Raw genomic sequence first — 19,536 nt, forward strand, 5'->3', positions numbered from 1 at the left:
GTGATGCATCAGTTTCAGAGGAAACAAACGGCATGTAATAAACACCTTGTCCCCTTATCCTGTTTAAATGGAGGTGGCAGTCAGTGAAGTAGATGCAAGACTTAAACATTCAGAGCACTGGCTCACTGACAAGTTTTGCCCTAAGGTGAACACTTTGATGTTATAACATGTTGAGAATTTGAAAGAATTCAACAAAGAAATTCATACCATGAAAAAAGAAAAACTTCCAAATCTGCTCATCAATAGGAATTCAAAATCAGAATCATGTTTATTGGTCACACTCAAGAAATTCGGTTTTAGCTTTTGATGTGTCTCAAACAACAATAAAATATGTTGAAAGTAAAGTGATTGCAAAACACTGCAGCACAGCACATGGTGACACAACAAAATGTGTCCTCTGCTTTTAACCATCACCCTTGGTGAGCAGTGGGCAGCCAGGACAGGCGCGCAAGGAGCAGTGTGTAGGGATGGTACTTTGCTCAGTGGCACCTTGGTGGTTCGGGATCCAAACCCACACCCTTTTGATTATGGGTCCGCATCCTTACCCGCTAGGCCACCACTGCCCCTATTATGGGGAACAATACTACATAAAACAGCACAATGTTCTGCATACATAATGACAACACAGCAGACATAACTAAATAAATGCATATTTAGACAGAGAGACCAGATTTTTAATGAAACCCCTGGTGAGTGTATACCATAGCCAGTCCAGAATGAGCTGGGTAAGTGTAGGCCATAATAGGTGGGATTACCCCCCTCACTGCTGAACGCCGCTACTGTGATCCCACACCCTTTGTAGTGGTAAGCCCCACAAGGGGGTGGCTGAGGCCATGCAGAAACCTGCTGGCGTGGGGACTTTTCCTGTTCCCGCAGCCTGGAGTGCTGACACCAACACAACCTAACTCTGCACCGGAACCCCAACACACAGGTCAAACAGCCAAGTCAGGGATAATTACACTGATAAAATGATGGAAGTGTGTGTGAACTGTTTAACAGCGAGAGAGGGGTAATGTAAAAATGAAGGTGAGAAGAAAAAAATAATAAAAATACATCAATACTCTGAACTACAGGATGAGGACTGAATAAGTAGAAGGAATCAGAAAAGGTCCCAGCTGTGGAAGACAGTAAAGCTGCTCTGTCATGTGCAGGGGACAGGAAGACGACAAAGCAAAAGAGTCCTTCAAAGAGCTCCCAGGGGTGGGATGCAACCAGAACCACTTGAGGACAGGGTGCATGTTGGCCAAGGTTTGCATACTGAGAAACATATTGATAGATGCTTCACCAATAATTGATCAAGCTATTAAGACTGCTGCAAGAGACTTCAGTTTCCAAAGATGAAGCATGATGTACTGATGCTGTGCATTTTATTTATTGCCAGTGCATGTTGCAGTGAACTCAGAATAAAGAAGCACACAAGACATGCATTGTGCATGAACTTTCTACTAGATGGGTTTTAATTGTGATTACAGTACATTCTACAGATGCACGTGTTACATCACCTCGAAACAACATGGTCATTTAATGCCTCCTCTTATAAACCGATATATTGGTCCTAAAAATATAGAAAGGAACAAATTTAAATTCACAAAAACTGTACATTATTAAAAATTCACTAAAACACCACATTTTCTTTTTTTTTTTTCCTTGTAAGAAAAAAAAAAAATGTCCCTTTTGTGTTGCAAGGAACACATACTGTAGACGTTTTATCCAACAGATCAGACTGAGTTCAGTGTAAGAAACTACAATTAAATAAAACCTGGCTTTGAGTCCTGTTGTCTTGGGTTTTCCCCGTGAGAAACCGTGCCAAGTTCCTTCAGAGCCAGGTGTTTTCGCTGATAATTGAAACGAAAAAAAACAAAAAAAAAAAACAAAAAAAAGTTGCTAGACATGTACCTGAAACTACATGTAATATTGTCCTCAGTTCAACACTTGATAACCATGTTGTTATTCGTTGAACATTTGGCAACAAGTTAATTTACTTCAACGAGTAGTCAGTATGAAGCCATGCTTAATCTTCACTACCTACACCACTAAGACCAGTGCCATACATCAAGTCAAAGGGATTTTTTTAGACTGACAGTCTGTCAGATGCACCAAATGTTTGAAACAGTACGTTTTGAACAGTTTGAATTCAACATACATGCTTATTGGAGAAGGATTCCCTGTAAAGCCAAATTTAACTGGAGATTCACAAATTGGTATTTAATGAGTTTGAGGCTATTTAAAACTGCTGTAAAATAAACCAAAAAGTGTGCATTTTTTCCAAAAACATAGACTAAGCACTAATAGCAGCATCCATGCTGCAGCCGTAACGATAAACACTTCCAAAGAAGAACGAATATCGCTAAACAGTTAATTATACTTTCTGTATTCTGAACGTATATATAACCTCTTTTTAATATATTGCATCAGTTCATGTCTCATTTTGACAAAACTATCAAACAAACTGGCAAAAGCTCCAGGGCAGCTACACAAGCTAGCAGGGCAAGGGACGAGAGGTCAACATTGCGGCTATTATGTTTCAGTGCAGCTTCACAAATATCCTTAAAATAATATCATTGTACACCTGCAGCGGTCATGACACCCACTTTACACACAGACTAAATTTTTTAAGAGGAGGATAGGACTCAGGCTGAAAAAAATAACAACAACAATAATAATAATAATAATAATAAAGCTCTAGTCAAAAAAGGGGCAAAAAACAACAAAAAAACCCAAAACAAATCCATAAAGCAGGAGAGGGGTCAAGGGTGCACATGTGCAGAAGACAGTTTTACAAATAACGCTCATTTAGAACTTTACTGGCCATTTCATGAATTATCTATACATCTCTACGATGCGCTCTGTACACATTCACTACAAGCTATTGCTATTAAATAATCCCAGCTATGTTCATCTGTATACGTATATAGAATATATAATAATAATAATAATAATAAATTGGGGAGGAGGGGATTGCTTCTAGTTGCGGGACCACATTAAGGTATATTTCCACTCAGGGTAGAGAGGTTGTGTGTGCCCTGTAGTTACGATGCAGCAGGAGGACGTGGTACAGTAGGACATTCTCACTGGATTCATGGTCATATTGTGGTGACAGAAGGTTCATGGTAGTGGCATTATGGTTATACTATTCCCACCATCAGACAGCTATATGGAGAGAGGAGACTTCTAGTTTCAGTCCAAACCTGTTAGGTGAATGCATTTTGGGGTAGAATTATCTGAGGTAAACCAAAACCAGTGGTGGAATTCTTTCTTTATCAGTCTTCGGCCAGGCAAAAAAAAAAATAGCTAAATGACAAAAGAAAAACACAAATAAAAAAATAGAACAATAAGGTCTATACATGAATATCTTAAAAGAGCCCGGGAAGCTTTCAGTAGCAGTCTCGAGACAAATGGGATGTTTTAAGTGCTGTTGTGGTGAAGGGGGAAACAAAGTCCTACACCTAGCTCACCCCAAGGATCCTATTTGTCCTTGGTCTGATAGAACTCTGCCCATCGGCTCTCAAAAAAGCGCCTCATTGAGTGTCCTGCCATGCCTACTTCCGATGTGTCCTCATTGAAAAGCTCACAGTTGTTAAAAACTAGCTGGGCATCAGCAGCAAACTCCTCACAACTGCAGTACCTGTTTCAAGCAGAAAAGAGGAGAGGAGAATTCAAATGAGGATTACCCTCAACACGAAACAATATTAGGCCACACACACACACACACACACACAGCAACAAGCACCTAACACGGGTACAGGGAACACACAAAGTGATAAAACACCTTACCCTCCCTGTAGCAGCCTCTCCCTCATTGTCAGAAAGTCCATGGGGTTCTTGATGATGCGACGGTATCCTGGCACAAGTCTGGGGTTGACTGGTTCCAGGAAGGGCCAAGCATCTGCATGAGCCTCCATTTCCATCAGGATGATCCTAAAGGATGAAAGGTAAAGCACAGGTCATGAACCTCATTTAAAGATAATGTATTTTAACAATTACGAGAACACAAGAAATAGAAAATAACTTACTCGCAGTATGTGAGATCAGGCTGGTTGCGTGTGGTCATGCGTCTACGCTTGCTGGGGGAACAGCCTGAGCTGCTGGATGATGAAGGCCCATCTTTCTGACGAGTGCTCATACCTCCTGACCTCCGGGGGCAATCGTCCTCTTCAGAGCTATCATATAATCCCGCACGACGCTTGCGTCCACAAGCCCGCTGCCGTGCAGTACGATGGGGCCTGGAGTCATCACCAGCCGACTGGGAAAGTGTTATTTTCATAATAATTAAAGACAGAAGACAAGCATATTTTTACATGAAATGAAAAAAGAAGCAATAAATGGTGGGAAGTACAAAAAGACTACAGCCAAATGTTTAAAGCAAATTAAGGGTAGGATAAAAACAATGAAAAATCAAATCCAATGTGTTCCATACATAGATATTAGAGAATGTTTTCCAGAATATGAAACCTAACACAAAAAAAAAAAAAAAAAAAAAGTCACCTTTGCAACACAGGTGGGGCAGAACCAGTCACCTTCGGGCACCTGGGTGACCTTTGGCCTGAGGCAGAACATGTGACAGCCACGGTCACAGCCATCACACAGTAGCAAGTACTCATCGTTGTCTCCTTTATGACATATCTGACATGTCTGTGGGGCATACACATGCACAGTAAATTAGCTAAAAGCTGTTTACTTTCAACATAAAAACCATAACCGCTATAGAGTGAACAATATAATGACCCTTCTTTGTTAGACCCTGAAACCACCTCAACCGAACTTGTCAATGCTCCTTTACAACCAAATTTTACAGTTCCTGTTATAACATTCATACCACTTTAACGATGGATCTCTCCCAAGCAATGGCCCGCTCCAGCTGCAGGAGACACAGAGAAAGCTGAGCTGCACTGCGGCATCGGTCCAGGGCCTGCCGCCATGTCCGCAGCCGAGGTGTGATCTCAGTCTCCATACTGTCAGGAGTAAACAATATATACAAGACAAGTGTCAAAACAGCACATAGTTGCTAGTCTCTGCACAGATATGCATTTATGACAGTACACACACAAAATGTGACTTGGCACCAAGTGACACCAAATTTCTTAAATAAAGCATTACTTGTCAAACTGTCAAATAAGGCCATTTACCAAATAAATACAGAAATTGCTCTTTGGGCCAAAAATAAATAAAATAGTTCCAAGTCCTAACAAATATTATGCACCAACTGACACTCATTAACCAGGAGAAAATTTCCTACCAAAATTAGTGAATAAATTTTGAAACCATTAACTAACAGACTATGAATAGATTATAAAGCGCAAAAGAGGGGTGCACCTTGCAGACATCAGCTCCATGTGCCAGGCTAACTGGGGTTCAACCCTACTTCATACACACCTGCCAACATCCATTTGGGCTTCTTCCCCGTGGGGTGGAGTGAGTGGCGCAAGACGAACTACTTCCGACAGGTTCCACAGGGGCTCCTTCAGGTAGCGCCGCTCAATGTTGCGTTCAAGGTTGGCCAGACGCAACACTGCCAAGTCCAGAGGGTTGTTGGGAATTCGAAGCATGTCAGACCACTCCTTCTTGGTTTTAACTATCCAGTCATCCCGAGGGTCCACCTCATGCTCATAGAACTCAAGGTCTTGTCGTGTGGAGTCTGGCTCAGGTAAGGTGTACACCTTAATGATGGTAAAGGGGACAGATGAAAAACTAAGTATCAGATCAAGCAAATTATATATGGAGCACTGGAGGAAGAGGAGGACCTGGGACATGCATCTAATTCTTTAGAAAGGGAACATTCAAAAATCCCAGGGATTTGAAACTGCTGAAAAAACATTTATTAAAAAGGAAAAAGGACACAAAGAGTGAAATAATTCTAAAAAAAGGTGGAAAGAAAACACAGTTTGGTGAGTAGGGTATACACTTACAAGAAATACAAACACATAGTTGAAAGAGAAGCTTTCTATAAGCTGATTTATGGTAGGATGGTAAACCTGTGAGATGTCCAATCAATTTACAGCTCTACACACAATTAGTCATGTCTGCATCACAACTCAAACTTTGGACATAAAAATCAGAGTAAACTATTGTTTCTTGTTTCTGACTGCTGCTAAAAGCAGTGTAGAGTGACATCATAAAAAATAAGCACAATTAAGAGTCAGTGTACTATGATCATTAAAGATGCTCAAATTCTGAGAAAAGTGAGCAAACCAGACAGTGATCCCAGTGCATATCCAACATTCTACAAGTGGAGGCACTTTGGTTTCCAAACTCAACATAAAACACGATTCAGAGTACTAATGTTAAAAAGACAAATTGATAAACAACTAGACCCGGTCCTGGACTAAACACCATTTCAAGCCTTTGAAAATCCCCATGTAGAAGAGTTTAGTCCAGCATCAGGAAATAAGTAATACACAAAGTGGTTGTAAATCTAAAAGAAGGGCAGAGAAGGTAGCATTTCAAACAGTAGGGATTAGGGAAAGGTAGAGAAGACATCTCTAATATAGCACTTTACTTCACTAAACCTCGTGTGAGCTAGTGATAACTAAAAACCATGCAGGAAAACACTGAGAGAACTCTGCCAACCCCATACCCTCCCAGACCTCCTGGAGACTGTTACCTGAAATCCTGCCATTGGCGTATCCATGTTACCATCACTGCTGTCAGTCTGGGGAGGCATCTTTGGAATATAAAATGGTGAAGATGTGATCACATCGAATTGAATACATGCTAGAAGGGCTACAGTTTTCTTCTGCTGAAACAACACTCATCTGTAATTCTGATCTTTTGTTTGTATCGCTGTGTTTTTCTCCAATGAGTTATGACTACAAGTAGTATGACCTGAAATTTCCAGGCCACTAAAATACAAGATTAATTTGCCCTTCTAGCTAATATTCAACTCAGTGGATGTTATGGGTGTGCTGCTTGTTTAGACCTGCACCTATGCAGGCAACAGCACCTCCCACTGGTCCCCAAGAAGAAGAGCAGTTTAGTGAAAGTCACAGGCTACTACTTTATCAGTAAATGGACTGCTTATGCAGTAAAGCTTTATTCAGATGCAACTAATAAGAACTTTACTTAAAAAAAAAAAAAAGGCACTTAAAATTTTTGGGAAGTCCTAACATTTAAAACACAAGCATGACAAAAAAAGCAACACCAATGATCTGCAGCCTGATCCTCATCGCCATGCTCACCTTAAGCTGCAGGTCTGCAGTCAGGACCCTCTGCTCCAGGTCCTCCACCCACTGGAGGGCAGTAACGTCTGCCTGAATGGCATTTTGTAGCTCTGGCCAAGGCTGATGGAGGGCCTCCAACAGTGCACTGCCCTCCTCCACCTTCTGCTGGAAGACAGGGTCTGAAAGGACAAGGTAACTCAATATAAGAAGTGAAATTAAGTCAAATACATACTGTCTATTTACATGTACTCTCTAAACCAATCAATTTCAAACCAATTTAAAGCTCAACCTATATAACATTTTAAATTGTGGTGATAAATACTACTGGCATAAAAGTGAATTCAATAGAGTGTTTCATGAATAAACTTTTTTGTTTGTTTGTTTCCAAGCTCACCATAAACTGGTTTCGCACACAGCTCAGACAGGTACTCCATGTGTTTTGTTAGGTGCTTGTGAAGCACCCTCTCCCGTGCTCCACGTGGGTGCAGCGCCTGCACCAATGCTGTCAGTTGCGCCGGCTCCTTCACCCACCACCACCCTTTCACCATTTCTGCACAAATCAGAGAAAGTTCATTATAACAGCCGAGCCATTTGTCAAAGGAATAGGCTTGGGAAAATTAAATGGGCATGGTAGCAAGTGTGCACAGACCTAATGGAATTGGCTTCACCACAAGCTGAGTGAAGAATTTCTGCTCAATTTCTTGGAAAACAACGGCAGCGGGGCGACCTCTGCGCCTTGCTGCGCTAGAGCGGGAATATGTTCGGCGGCCGGGACTGCTGCCCCGTCTACGTCTACGGGTCGGTTTCTGCACTGGGGTGGAGCACAGTGGGGGTGCGGCAACCACACTCGGTAACACAGGGGCAATGGGGACCATGCATTGCAGGACTGGAGGAGAAGTGGGCCCACCTGGTGACAGGGCATCAGGCTGTGGAAGGGAAATAGGTGAGAGACACCAGAAAAAATTATTATTACAAAGTGGCCTTCATAAGAAGTGACAATAAAACAGTGGAGCAGAGATAGATAGATAAATAAATAAACAGCACCCTATGCCTCTCCCCATTGACCATAGTTTGCACAGACCACTAGTGAAATATCACAATACACTAATATCCCCATAGTGGCATTTTTTGCACAGCTATATATTTTATCCCATTCCTAACGACAAAAGCAATTCGTTTTTGTTGACTTTTGAACAAACTCACCTGCAGGACAGGAGGAAGAGAGTCAGGTGAAACGAGATTAGTGAGCTGAGGTGGTGGAGTCTCTTTAGTGGGTGATACTGGGATATCTGAAGGCTGACTGGGCTCAGATAGGGAGGGAGCAGCATTGCAGGGAATTTTTGGAAGCAGCAGTGCTGTTTCCTTCAACATGTCTTCTGACTGAGCACTTTCGTCTGGGCCCCCAGCCTCAGGACCATTTGTTGCTGCACCGTTGGTTACAGACGCCTGGGACTGGGAAAGCCAGGACACAAAGGTGGACTGGGTGAGGTCTGGCATACTGCCATTGGCTGCAGCTCCGGGCACCGGTTCGTCACCACCTGATTTACTACTGCGGCGCCGACGTCGGTTCTTGGCGGCCCGCAGATGAAGCTCCACTTCCGGTTTGATCTTGCGAGGACGTCCTCTGCCTCTTGGGCTACTGCTCATTAGTGAAGCTTCACCAGGGAGGGAGTCCAGTTCACTTGGGGAGGTGCTACAGAGTAATGGAGGGGAGGGGTGGAATGTAGTGGTAGCTGCAGCACGATTAGAAACAGGGGTAACCGGGGAGAGTGGAGTCTCTTTTTTGACCTCCACTTTCACTTCTTTCTTTACTGGCGTCAGAGGTTCATCCGTCACCAGAATATCACCAGATTCTGTAAAATGACAAGTGACCAATGGTTAAAACTCTGATAAAACCATCAACTGCCATCTAACACAGAAATGTTTGGATCAGAACAACCTAAGATCTCTTCTGGTCCTTCCACCAGTATGCCACCAACGTGCGGAAGAACCCAGTATCGGCGCCGGTACCGGTCCTGTCCCAGTGAAATTGCTCGAAGAGAGTGAGAGGACTGCTGCAGCTTCTTACGGAAAAAGACCTGACGCTGCAGAAGGAAAAGAACATCGAATTAACAAGTACCTACTTATCAGTTAGGGGTAAAGTGATACAGTGTTTCTTCCAAAAAGTTAGAGGCTAACTAGCAAGGCAACACAGATAAAGAGCCATTTGTGCCTTACCTTTGTTAGCTTATCAATTTGTCTCTCCAACTCTGCAATGCTGGCAGTGGTTGGGCTGTCAGACTATAAGACAGAACACAAAAATATTTTTTTATTTTCTATGATACAGTTCCATGGTTCTCAGAAGAATGGTCAATATTGCTCTTTTTTTACATAATGCACGGTGATTGAAGGGCAAGGGAGACATGCAAAGCACACATTTGAAGAAAACTTCTCATACATCTGCGAGCTTGGTTTCCTCTCGGCGGGAACGCCGACTTCCCCTCTCCAGTGGAATGATGTCCTCTAGGCTTTCCTCTTCTGCCATCCCCCCACGAGTGCTTCGCCTCCTGTCTTCCAGACAAAGCTCCTCCTCTGAGCGACCGGTCCGTTTTACTAAAGCTGCCTTCAGCCTGGCAGAAAACGAAAGATTTTTGACCTCTCTCACACACGTTGAATTTTCCCTCCATCACGGCATCTCTCTGAGCCTTACTTTCGTAATTTGCCCTCAAGGATCCACTTGTTCTTCCTGTATGTAGCCATGTTTTCCAGTGTGTTGTCAACATCCCTATAAAAGTAAGTAAAAAAAAAAAAAAAAAAAAAAAAGATATTGAAGATGTCTCATCAGTCTTCACAAACTGGAAAGAGATCTCCCTCAATTCTGACCAAATGACATAGTGAAGCATGATGAGTCGAACCTGATCACTGTGTTACTGGCATTCAGCATCTCCACGAGGAAGGCCAGGATGGAAGCCTTTACTTCAGGGCAGAGAGACTGAAAGTTTTTGATGTGCAGGCTTTTGCAAACCTCCATCTCAAAGCCATTAGATTCCAAAAATATTCGTAGTGCCTCAGACACAGTGACATGACTCAGCTCCACGTCTACCAGCTTTTCGCCAAGGATCTTCACCGACTTGAAGAGCAAAACATGAGAAACTTTGCCATTAAAGATGTTGAAATCTTTAACATCACAGAATTTCTGCTGCACATGATAACTTCACTATTACACACCTGATAATATGAGGGTAGACCAGGGTCGTGGAGTGCAGCGTCAACCAGTTTGATAAGCAGATCCAGGACCTCGCCTTGACTGCTACCCACGCCTAGGATCCCCTCCTGCAGAGTGCTGAGGCTGGGAACATCCTTAGGGACCTGGAGACCCAGAACCTTCCCATAGCTGTGCAGGAACTCAACAACAATCAGGCAGTTGGAGAAAGCTCGGCCTGTGAGAACCACACCAGCGATACGAGACAGCTCTGGAAGTGGCTGTAGATAGAAGACAATTATTATTATTATTATTTATAACATGCAAAAGCATGCATCAACAGATTAAAAACATCAGGCTATTAGCAGAGTTTTCAATAACCAGAGAAAGAATAAATATTTTATTCTACAGCACAATTACAAATGGTATCAGATCTAGTGATTCCCTGCCCAAATGAAAGTTGTCTGACCTGATGATCACAGAGGCACATGTCCTCTGCAGGCTTCTTCATCTCTTCCAAGATCAGCTGCTGCCGCTTCCTTTCTTCAAGGCGTTTCTGAGCCTGCGCACGTCTCTCTGCCTGCCTTTTGGCAGCGAGGACAGCCTGGGCCTGGGCCTCCGCTTCAGCCTGGGCTCTAGCAAGGGCCTTAGCTTTGCTCCTCTCGCCTGCATTCCGCCTCACCTGGCCCGCCTTCAACAGCTCCTCCTCTGTCTGTACTCTCTTTCTGCGACTGGGCTTTTTGGGCTCCAAAGCAGGCTGAGAGACTTCCTGTTCGGAGGATGGTATAGTTGTCGCCTGCTGAAGGGATTTCACCTCCTCTTGCTGATTCTCCAGCTGTTTCCCATCTTGCTCTTGTTGCTCCTTCAGCTCTTTGGCCTTCTCAAGCTGTAGCACAGAGAACAAAATGTTTAAAAGTTTGTATAATGGTCACACAGTGATGAGAATTTGTGTGTGCTCACAAATGCTCATTTTCTTCTTTACAAGTTTTGGAAATATTTGAAAGTTGCCATGGACATAACATTCACCCTCGCTTTTCGTTTTTCTTGCTTAATCATCTTGATTTTGGCATCCTCCTTCTTCTTGATTCTTACCTGAGAAGAAAAGCAAAGAGAGGTCAAATGTCTGTATTAACATCAGAATGCAACTGAAAAAAAATGTAATGCAGCCTGCATGTTTCGGTTATACCTTTCTCTTCAGCTTTTTCTTGATTTTCATCAATTTCTCCTTGTCCTCTTCAGTAAGAACCTCTACAAGTGTGAATTACACATAATATTTTACGTTCCCATACATTACATTATTAAAGATTATATACACACACACACACAAACATTTAATGTGCTTAAAAGAAATGTACCCTTTCCACCCAACTGCTGTTCTGTTCGACTACTCACCCTTGGCCTCTAGTCTCTTTAACAGTCTGGCATCCACTTTGCTCAGCAGCTCAGTCATGTCCGATTTGGGAGGTCTGCCAGGTCGACGGCCAGGTGCACCTTTTTCACGTCGAACTCTCGGACGCGTTTTTTCTTTGTCTGGGTTTGGGGGGCGACCCCGTCTCCCAGTGATGGCCATAATCATGGAAGGAACTTCCTCATTAGCCAGGAGGAACCACTTCATTCCCTGCAGGACAACAGAGAGAGGTCACATCAAAAAATGTTTTGCACTTGCTGTGTGATTGCTCAATGTATTTTAAAATAATTTCCCATCTGATTTATTACAATTGCTTATTATTTACACATTCAAATGACTGGCCACACACTAACCTCAGGACTGTCTCGCTCTTCATAAAAATCCCCAACAGGCATTCTTGGGCTGAAGCTAAAGTGTTCTCGAGTTACTTCACCACACTGGTGCCTCCGTAAATACTGTAGGTTGAGGGAAGAATACAGGTAAAATACAAGCTGCATCATATCAATGGTAAAAAAAATGAATAAATTATAAATTATTATATAAATTGCATATTGCTTAAAGTCAGCTGAATGAAAATGAATCCTGGTGAAATGCAGCTCCACAGACCTTTATAACTTCTGGAAACTGCTTCATCCTCCTGCCACAGGGACTGTAGTACCAAGTCTCTCCTTTCATACGGTCTTCATGGGTCTTCACACGGACCTCTCTTCTCCAGCTTTAAAGAAAAAAAGAATAAGGCCACAAGATTATATTTTGGACCACCAAGAGCACATGCATGACACCACTTAATTATTTAATAAGCAGCCTTCATTAAGTGTAATGAGAATACTTGAACTAAAAGTAACTAATTAAACAATCCTTACCCATGAAGCAGAGGAAAGTGAACTTGCTCTTCAGTTGCTATTCGCCTTCTTGGTGTCTCTCCTGTAATAAATTCAATTAAATACATACAATTCACACCATACATGTTATACTGTTATATTAGTTATTTTTGCACAAATTTGCATGTTACCGGCTGTGGAGCTGTCATCATTTTCATCATCTTCAGTTTTTGTGGCTTCTTTAGTGTCAGACTTGGTCAGACTTGCTGACTTTTCCAACACCAATTTCACTTTGGGCTTCCTGATCTTCTTGGGCTTGACTTGAGGACTTTGACTGGCTGAAAGGTTTTGGCCACCATCAGACGTCACTGGTTCTTGAGCTGGAGAAGGAAATTCTCCAAAAGGAGTTGTCTCCACAATAACATCCCCTGACACGGCACATTCCTCTTTAGAGGTCTTCCGTTTCTTCCACTGTTTGGCTGGTTCTTTCTCCTCTTTCTTTTTTCTTTTTACTTTTCCCTCTGTAGCAACTTTGACTCTAGTCTTTTTCAGAGATACTTGAGTACCTGTCAAAACATGAAGGGGAGAGGGGACAAGAATTATAAGCATGACAAAAAGACACAAATGAATATTGAAACGAGATGTAAATGCTGGTCATGTGACTAACTATAATGAAATATAGTTCATGTAATATTGGATAAAAACTGGACTAAATGTGGTTTGCAATGGGTCTGACTAAAACGAGTATGTATGTAGCTAAAACAAATAAAAACTCAAATGCAAGTTGGACGCAAAATTTGGCTTTGCCAAAAACAACACATTAATACAAGAATCCAGCACATAATACTTAAAACATTTAAAAGCACCTTGCTTCAGTGCCTTGGGGGTCCTTGAAGTAGGTTTCTGTGGGCCTACTGCCAAAGGAACAGCAGTTCCAGATGCAAGTGGTTGTACGACGTCAAAAGCAGCAGCAATGCCTCTCACAGTGGATGCTGAATCTGGAACATCCCATTCACCAACTTCCATTTGACCAGTTTTCTGTTCTTTTTCAATGCCTGGAGAAAGATAAAGTTCACTTTCATTTCACAAGACAACTAGAACTGAAGGGTTAGGAAACCAATTTCAATACCAGCAATTCCCTCCCCGATTTTATAGCTTAAACTGGTTTAACTCAACTTTCAAGGGGCAGTCCCAGAAACACCTTTAAGTTCTTAGTGACAATTTATAAAAATATCAAAGTGAGAGAAAAATATATACTAGGAAGAGGGCTCTTAAAATATACTTCACAGTGGCCACTTACATTTAGAAGTCTTGTGGAAGGAGTCATAATCTGACACTGAGGAGGTATCGTATTGTGAATTGTTCATGTTGTAGTCAGTGGAATCCCTTGTAGTCATGCAGCTGTCCATGGTCTCATCATCCACTGAGGCACCCTCTGTCTGCATTTCTTCTGTAGTCAGGTCCCTGGAACTTTCAATGGAGTTCTCTGTAAACATGGACAAGTCCTCCACCTGGGAAGTGTCATTCAATGAGCTGTTAAACGTACGGCCCGCAACGCTGGTGTCCTCAGCATTTGAGCTGTCGATACAGGTCGACTCTGCCACAGAGGTGTAATCTTCAGAGTCAAGGGAATCATTAAAAGTGGTGCTTTGCGCCCTTACAAAAGATGAGGGCTTTTCTGTTGAAAGCTGAGTGTCTTTTGGAGCAGCTTTAAGTGGCTGAACATACACTTCAGCACTAGAATTACTAGGCTCTTCAATTGGCTTATTTGAGAGAAGGGATGAGGTGGGTTCCACCTTGAAGGAGGTGTTACCAAAATTAGCTTGGGCTTTCAGGACTTCCTGTTTACCTCTATGAGTTTCAACAGAAAAGTTTATTTCTTCAGGAGCTTGTTTCACTGGACCACGAGAACATTTTGTCAGGCTGTGAGAAGGGGTAGGGACCAATGCAGCTGAATCGGAAATCGATAGAGGAGGTGGAACAGCAGCACTAGGAACAGGAACCACCTGAGAAATAGAAGAGACTGTGGCAGACCATGGTTCCGAGACCGGCTGTGGACGAGGTGCCAGGCTTCTAGGTGGTGAAACAGTCAAGGCTTGAGGAGATGCAGAAACAGCACAGGGAGCTGAAACTGCTTTTAGTGGAGTGGTGACCCCAGAAAGAGGTGCACTGGAAGCAGGAGGAGACATGGATACCACCTGAGAAGAACTATTCACTGCTGGGGGACATGACTCTGATGGAAGATGCCCAGAGGCAGGTGGCGAGGCAGGAGTGGGAACTGAAACAGTGTCTGGGGCTTTCTGAGGAGAACAAGCAGCAGAGTGGGGAAGGACTTGGGCCTTTGGAGAAGGAGGAAAGTCCTTCAAGGCAGGGGCTGGTGGAGCACAAACCTCAGATGGTGGTGCCGACATGACGGGCTTTGAAACCTCAGGTGGTTTAGGACCTTGGACCAGAGAAGACAAAGAGGATAGGTGAGAATGAAAAGAGGGTGAAAGAGAAGGTGGCAAGTTTTTAAGAGGGACCGACAGAGAGGAGGTGCTCTGAGGCGATGTAGAAGAGCCTGCCACTGATAATGCAGAGGGCAATGTCACAGGGACAGTCACAGGCATGGTGATGTGTCCCGTTTGAGAAGGACCAGAAGGAGGAGAGGCAGCCATCAACTGGGCAGGTCCAGCCATGGTTGAAGGGGGCACTGGGCCTGGAGCAGACCTCAGGCCTTGGACCATTAAAGGTGGAGATGAGAGCCTGGGAGGTTGTACAGACATAGATGGTGGAGTCCCATGAGAAAGCTTACGTGCACCTGTGGGAGACAATGAACTTGCTACAGGAGAGCCAGAGGCTGATGAAGATTCAGAAGATGCCTTCTGATGAGTGGAAAGTGACTGGGAAGATACAGATCCAGCCTGGCGAGGTGGAGTAGACATTAGTGGATGTGGCGCAGAAACAGGCAGTTGGACAGGCTCCCTGACTGCTCCTCCAAGGTCATGTTGTTGCTTGACATCCATGTCCACATTGGAATGGGGAGGGCGCTGGCAGTAGTCACTTGAACTGTGAGGAACAACGGGAGGCTTGGTAGGGAATGAATCTGCCTTGGGGAGGTGTTGGTTGACTTGAGACCTCTCTACTCCATTGTAGCCAGCATCCACTTCCTTATACCCTTCATTCAAGCACCCTGGAGGAAAATATAAATGAAAAGTTAGTCAATTCATCCCCTGAAATATTTAACAGAATACAGAAGAATTCAAATACAATAAATCTAAATTCCAATTGAATAGTTTCCAGGATTTTATTATTTTTATTATTTTGTATTTCTTCTGTAGTCTGCAAATGTATACACAAACAGTTCAATAAACCACAGCCATCCATGTCTGCAGTGGTGCTGCAAACATTTAGAAAACAAGTGCTTATGAATTTTACAGCATGACAAAATAGCAGCAGACGATACAAACTGGTCTGGCAAGAAGAGGTGTGGTAATCTCAAAGTACTGTAAGCATAAGGTACGACTACTGTTTTGACTAAATAGTATACTATATATAAAAAAACAACATGCAGCTATGAAAGGTACATAATATCGGAAATCTTTTAAGGGAAAGTAGGCATGTACTGCTGTAATAAAGCACAAAGAAATGATTTGGTTTTTACTTACCTTGCATGAGTGCAGGTAGTGGAACACTGCTGCCCAAAGGGCTGTCTCGGCTCTGGGGAGAACCACTGTCATGTATGGCAGATGGCGACATCATTGGCATGTGCAAGGGACTTGATGTACCCCCACGCCCCATATGGTGGTGCTGGGGGCTTCCTCGTGGTGGGGACATCATCTGGGGCTGTGACTGAGCTTGAGATGGTGGGGATGACAGTGGAGGGTGCTGGGGCTGATGTTGGTAAAAGGGCATCCCATTGCCAACCATGCCATAGTGCTGCTGTTGGGGGGGGTGGTGGGGGGAATGATGCGGGTGTGGATGGTGGTGGTGCCCCGCTGCAGACTGGTGCTGCATGGATGGCTGCTGGTGATGCTGTGGTCCTGCTGGTGGCATTCCTGTGTGCACTTGACTCTGATATGCACCATACATGCTGTGAGAGTTGTAGCCCATTGGCATTGACGTGGAACCTTGATGCTGGGAGGGGTTTCCCCGATTCCAGTACTGTCCAGCAGACATGCTAGCATTAGCTGCACCAGCCACTGGTGCCTGGCGACTGGCACCCATACCACCATTGACCTGGTATTGTCCATGACCCTGGAAATGTTGCTGACCCTGCTGTGGCATGGCCCCTGGGGAACTCTGCTTCTGGTGCATACTATGAGCAGAGCCAGAGGACAGGGCAGGGTTGTACTGTTGGCCCCACATGTAGTGGGGGGCCATGCCATCCTGGTGGTGGTGGTTGCTCATATGAGGGTATGAGGAGGTGGAGCCAGCCTGGCTGGTCCCAATTGCAGTAGTGATGCCATTCACATTCATGTCGCCATTAATATCTGGAGAAACAAATGGTAAAATAATACTAATTTGACAAGTCAAAAAAAAATTTAGTTCAATGGTAGAGGAGAACACACATCACTAAACTCTAAAAAATAAATAAAGCAAATGAACACGGATGGTCATGACTCACTTTTCCCTTGCTGGGGGAAGCTCATGGAGGACCCATTCGTATAGTGAGAATCTCCTGAGGAAAGCTTCAGTCCTGAGTTAGCAGACACAGAGGAGTGTGAGCCGTAGTTGAAATGATTATTCGCCTCCATCTGGGATGTGGGGAAAGGAGGGGGGGGAAGGTGGCAAAAAAAAGCACGCACAAATTACAATAATGCAAGTAATATCTTCAAGTTCAAAATCCGAGAGCGAAAAATAAAACCAGATTCTGCGATTAAACGCTAACACCCCCCCCCCCTTTGTTTACGTGCATGCATAATAATTAGTCAAGCACGGAAGAAATAAAATGTAAAGAGAATGTTGAAATCCTAAATAAATAAAAAAAAATAAATAAATCAACAACTAGCTAGAGGATGACACGCCGTGGCCGGCATCAGAAACACTTCTCCCGTAACTCTTCTCTAAAATGTCGCAGATAAAGCGGGACGCCCCGCCGTGTTTATAATGGACACAATCGTTGCACATCTCACCAGCAGGCAAACGGTCTATGTCCACATCTTTATAGTCGGTCCTGTAAGAAACATCTAAAACAATGGACCATTTTACGTATCGCCCCGCGTTACGGAGATCATATGAAAATTATTCCTTTAATTTTAATTAATTTATTTCATTTTTTACATAAAGGAATGGCATTCATCGCCGCGCCAGGGTTATGTGCATCATTAGCACGTATGCTAACCGCACAAAAACACTGCGTGCTAGCCGGCTGGCTAGCTGTGCGAGTTCCGCTTCCAGATACGAATTCGTTTTGACAAGAGTTCCACGGGGTTCGCGGAATTCCCTTCGTTCGCGGCTAAGTGCGACACAATGACGACGGCGCTTCGCGGCTCTGCCGAGGCTGGGGAACGGCCGAGAGGAGACGCGTTAGCCAGCTAGCCGAACGGGGGCTGAACGGGACCACGCGCTCCGCTCCAGTGTTTTAGAGGACAGTCCGCCTCCGCGCCCAGACGCCCGCTTTCTTCCTAAAATAAGGCGTAGAACGCAACGGTAACAGTCACACTTCGTAAACTTGACCTACAACTTGGCCGAAGATGAAATAATAAAACGGCGTCCTGCGGCGTCGCTGGTCCTCGTCGGCGAGGCGCCGTCGTCAGAGGAAAACAAAACGAAAACCGAATGCCCCGGTGTCAACGCTGCGAACGCGAACGCACAAGAGGGACAAGCGGCCCTCTGCGGCGCATCTGTGGGCGGTCGCGGCGGAAAAACAGCGCTTATTGTCTCAACTTTCGTTTCGTACAAGAGTACCGAGGCGACGCTCGTTTAATAACGCAGCTTCCAACCGGGCCTAGCGGTCAACAACGCGCTCTCTCGGCACGACCGGATTATCTTTAGGAGAAAATGCAATCGGAAATGATAAACAAAAAAAAAAAGGAAGAAAAACGCCCCCCCGCGTCCCCATTTAAACCAGCTACCCCGTTTATTTGGCTGGATCGTGGGACGTTTTGCGCCTACGCGGCGCCTCGTTCGATAACGTCAAATCCGAGGTTATTTAAATAATTAAAGAAGTTAAAACGCGGGGCCGGGTGGCTGGCTGGCTGGCTGGCGCGTCTATGCGGCGGTCCGAGGGTCCTCCGCCGAAAACAAACGCCGGCGCGCTGAGGGGAGACGCTCCACTTTTCGCCACTAAACGCGGTGACATCGTGCTTTTCTCGCGGCAGCATCCTCGCACACACTCGCCCCGCAAAACTTTTCATCCCCCCCCCAAAAAAAAACGATATTTAATGTGCCCAACCTCGTTGTCCTCGCTTCCCGGAGGCGCCGGAGCCTCCGAGGGTCCGACTCCACGACCGTGTGAACGAAGATGGGGTCTTTTTTTTTTTTTGTCTCGTTGTCGGGCGCCGTGAAATAACAACCGGGATGCTCGCTAACCTTTGGGCTTCAAATTAGCAAACATGGCTGGTGTGTTTGAACGCAGCCATGATCAGAGAAGAAAAAGGATCGGGGCCGACAGAGGAAGTGCGCGGAGCCTTACACACTGCGGGCCACCTCGCCAGCGCCGGGTCTTAGCGCCCACGACGCCCGCGGCCGGACGAGCGCCGGCGACCCGGCCGGCCCTGCTGCAACACGTGTGATGGATCGGCCGAATCGAACCTCGGTTCGCGTCGCACGTATTCCCCGTACAGGACGGGGTGTTATTGCAGCCCCGTGGATTACACGGAGGAGCGGAGCAGGATGTCCCCGTTGGTTTTAATTCATTTGTGGCAAAAGGCTTTTTACTTCATCGAAATTATTTTGTCCAAATAGTAAAATGCAATAAAGATAGGAGAGATTTGTTGTAATAATGATTATTATAGATTATTATTAAAAATGGGTTTATAATCAATT

At 44.5% G+C, this 19,536-nt stretch overlaps 1 protein-coding gene and 1 long non-coding RNA gene across 6 annotated transcripts; one reads left to right on the plus strand and one right to left on the minus strand.

Moving 5' to 3' along the window:
- Positions 1 to 1,012: 1,012 nt before the first annotated feature.
- On the plus strand, positions 1,013 to 1,443 carry LOC114798245 (uncharacterized). Its single transcript, XR_003751039.1, has 2 exons — positions 1,013 to 1,248; positions 1,382 to 1,443. It is a non-coding gene; the product is annotated as an uncharacterized LOC114798245 (long non-coding RNA).
- On the minus strand, positions 1,426 to 19,262 carry baz2a (bromodomain adjacent to zinc finger domain, 2A). 5 transcript variants are annotated; one of them, XM_028993778.1, is made up of 31 exons: positions 17,830 to 18,220; positions 17,682 to 17,735; positions 17,174 to 17,303; positions 16,215 to 17,039; positions 13,868 to 15,739; positions 13,434 to 13,622; positions 12,759 to 13,133; positions 12,610 to 12,670; positions 12,353 to 12,461; positions 12,100 to 12,201; positions 11,731 to 11,956; positions 11,525 to 11,586; positions 11,365 to 11,430; positions 10,808 to 11,224; positions 10,365 to 10,619; positions 10,052 to 10,266; positions 9,847 to 9,921; positions 9,595 to 9,766; positions 9,375 to 9,437; positions 9,097 to 9,241; positions 8,361 to 9,010; positions 7,807 to 8,083; positions 7,552 to 7,707; positions 7,176 to 7,336; positions 6,602 to 6,661; positions 5,374 to 5,657; positions 4,817 to 4,952; positions 4,486 to 4,632; positions 4,014 to 4,243; positions 3,775 to 3,918; positions 1,426 to 3,625 (listed from the first exon to the last, which is right to left on the minus strand). In XM_028993778.1, exons 3-31 carry the CDS (start codon positions 17,301 to 17,303, stop codon positions 3,466 to 3,468), a joined length of 7,764 nt encoding a protein of 2,587 aa, XP_028849611.1. In that variant the 5' UTR covers positions 17,682 to 17,735; positions 17,830 to 18,220; the 3' UTR covers positions 1,426 to 3,465. The 5 variants fall into 5 exon arrangements, with proteins under 5 accessions (XP_028849611.1, XP_028849613.1, XP_028849610.1 ...); XM_028993780.1 differs by having other exon boundaries at positions 1,426 to 3,291; positions 3,456 to 3,625; positions 17,682 to 18,220; XM_028993777.1 differs by lacking the exons at positions 17,682 to 17,735; positions 17,830 to 18,220 and adding an exon at positions 18,944 to 19,262.
- Between the last annotated feature and the right edge of the window lie 274 nt (positions 19,263 to 19,536).

Source organism: Denticeps clupeoides, chromosome 10 (genome assembly GCF_900700375.1).
Source record: "Denticeps clupeoides chromosome 10, fDenClu1.1, whole genome shotgun sequence".
Lineage (NCBI taxonomy): Eukaryota > Metazoa > Chordata > Actinopteri > Clupeiformes > Denticipitidae > Denticeps > Denticeps clupeoides.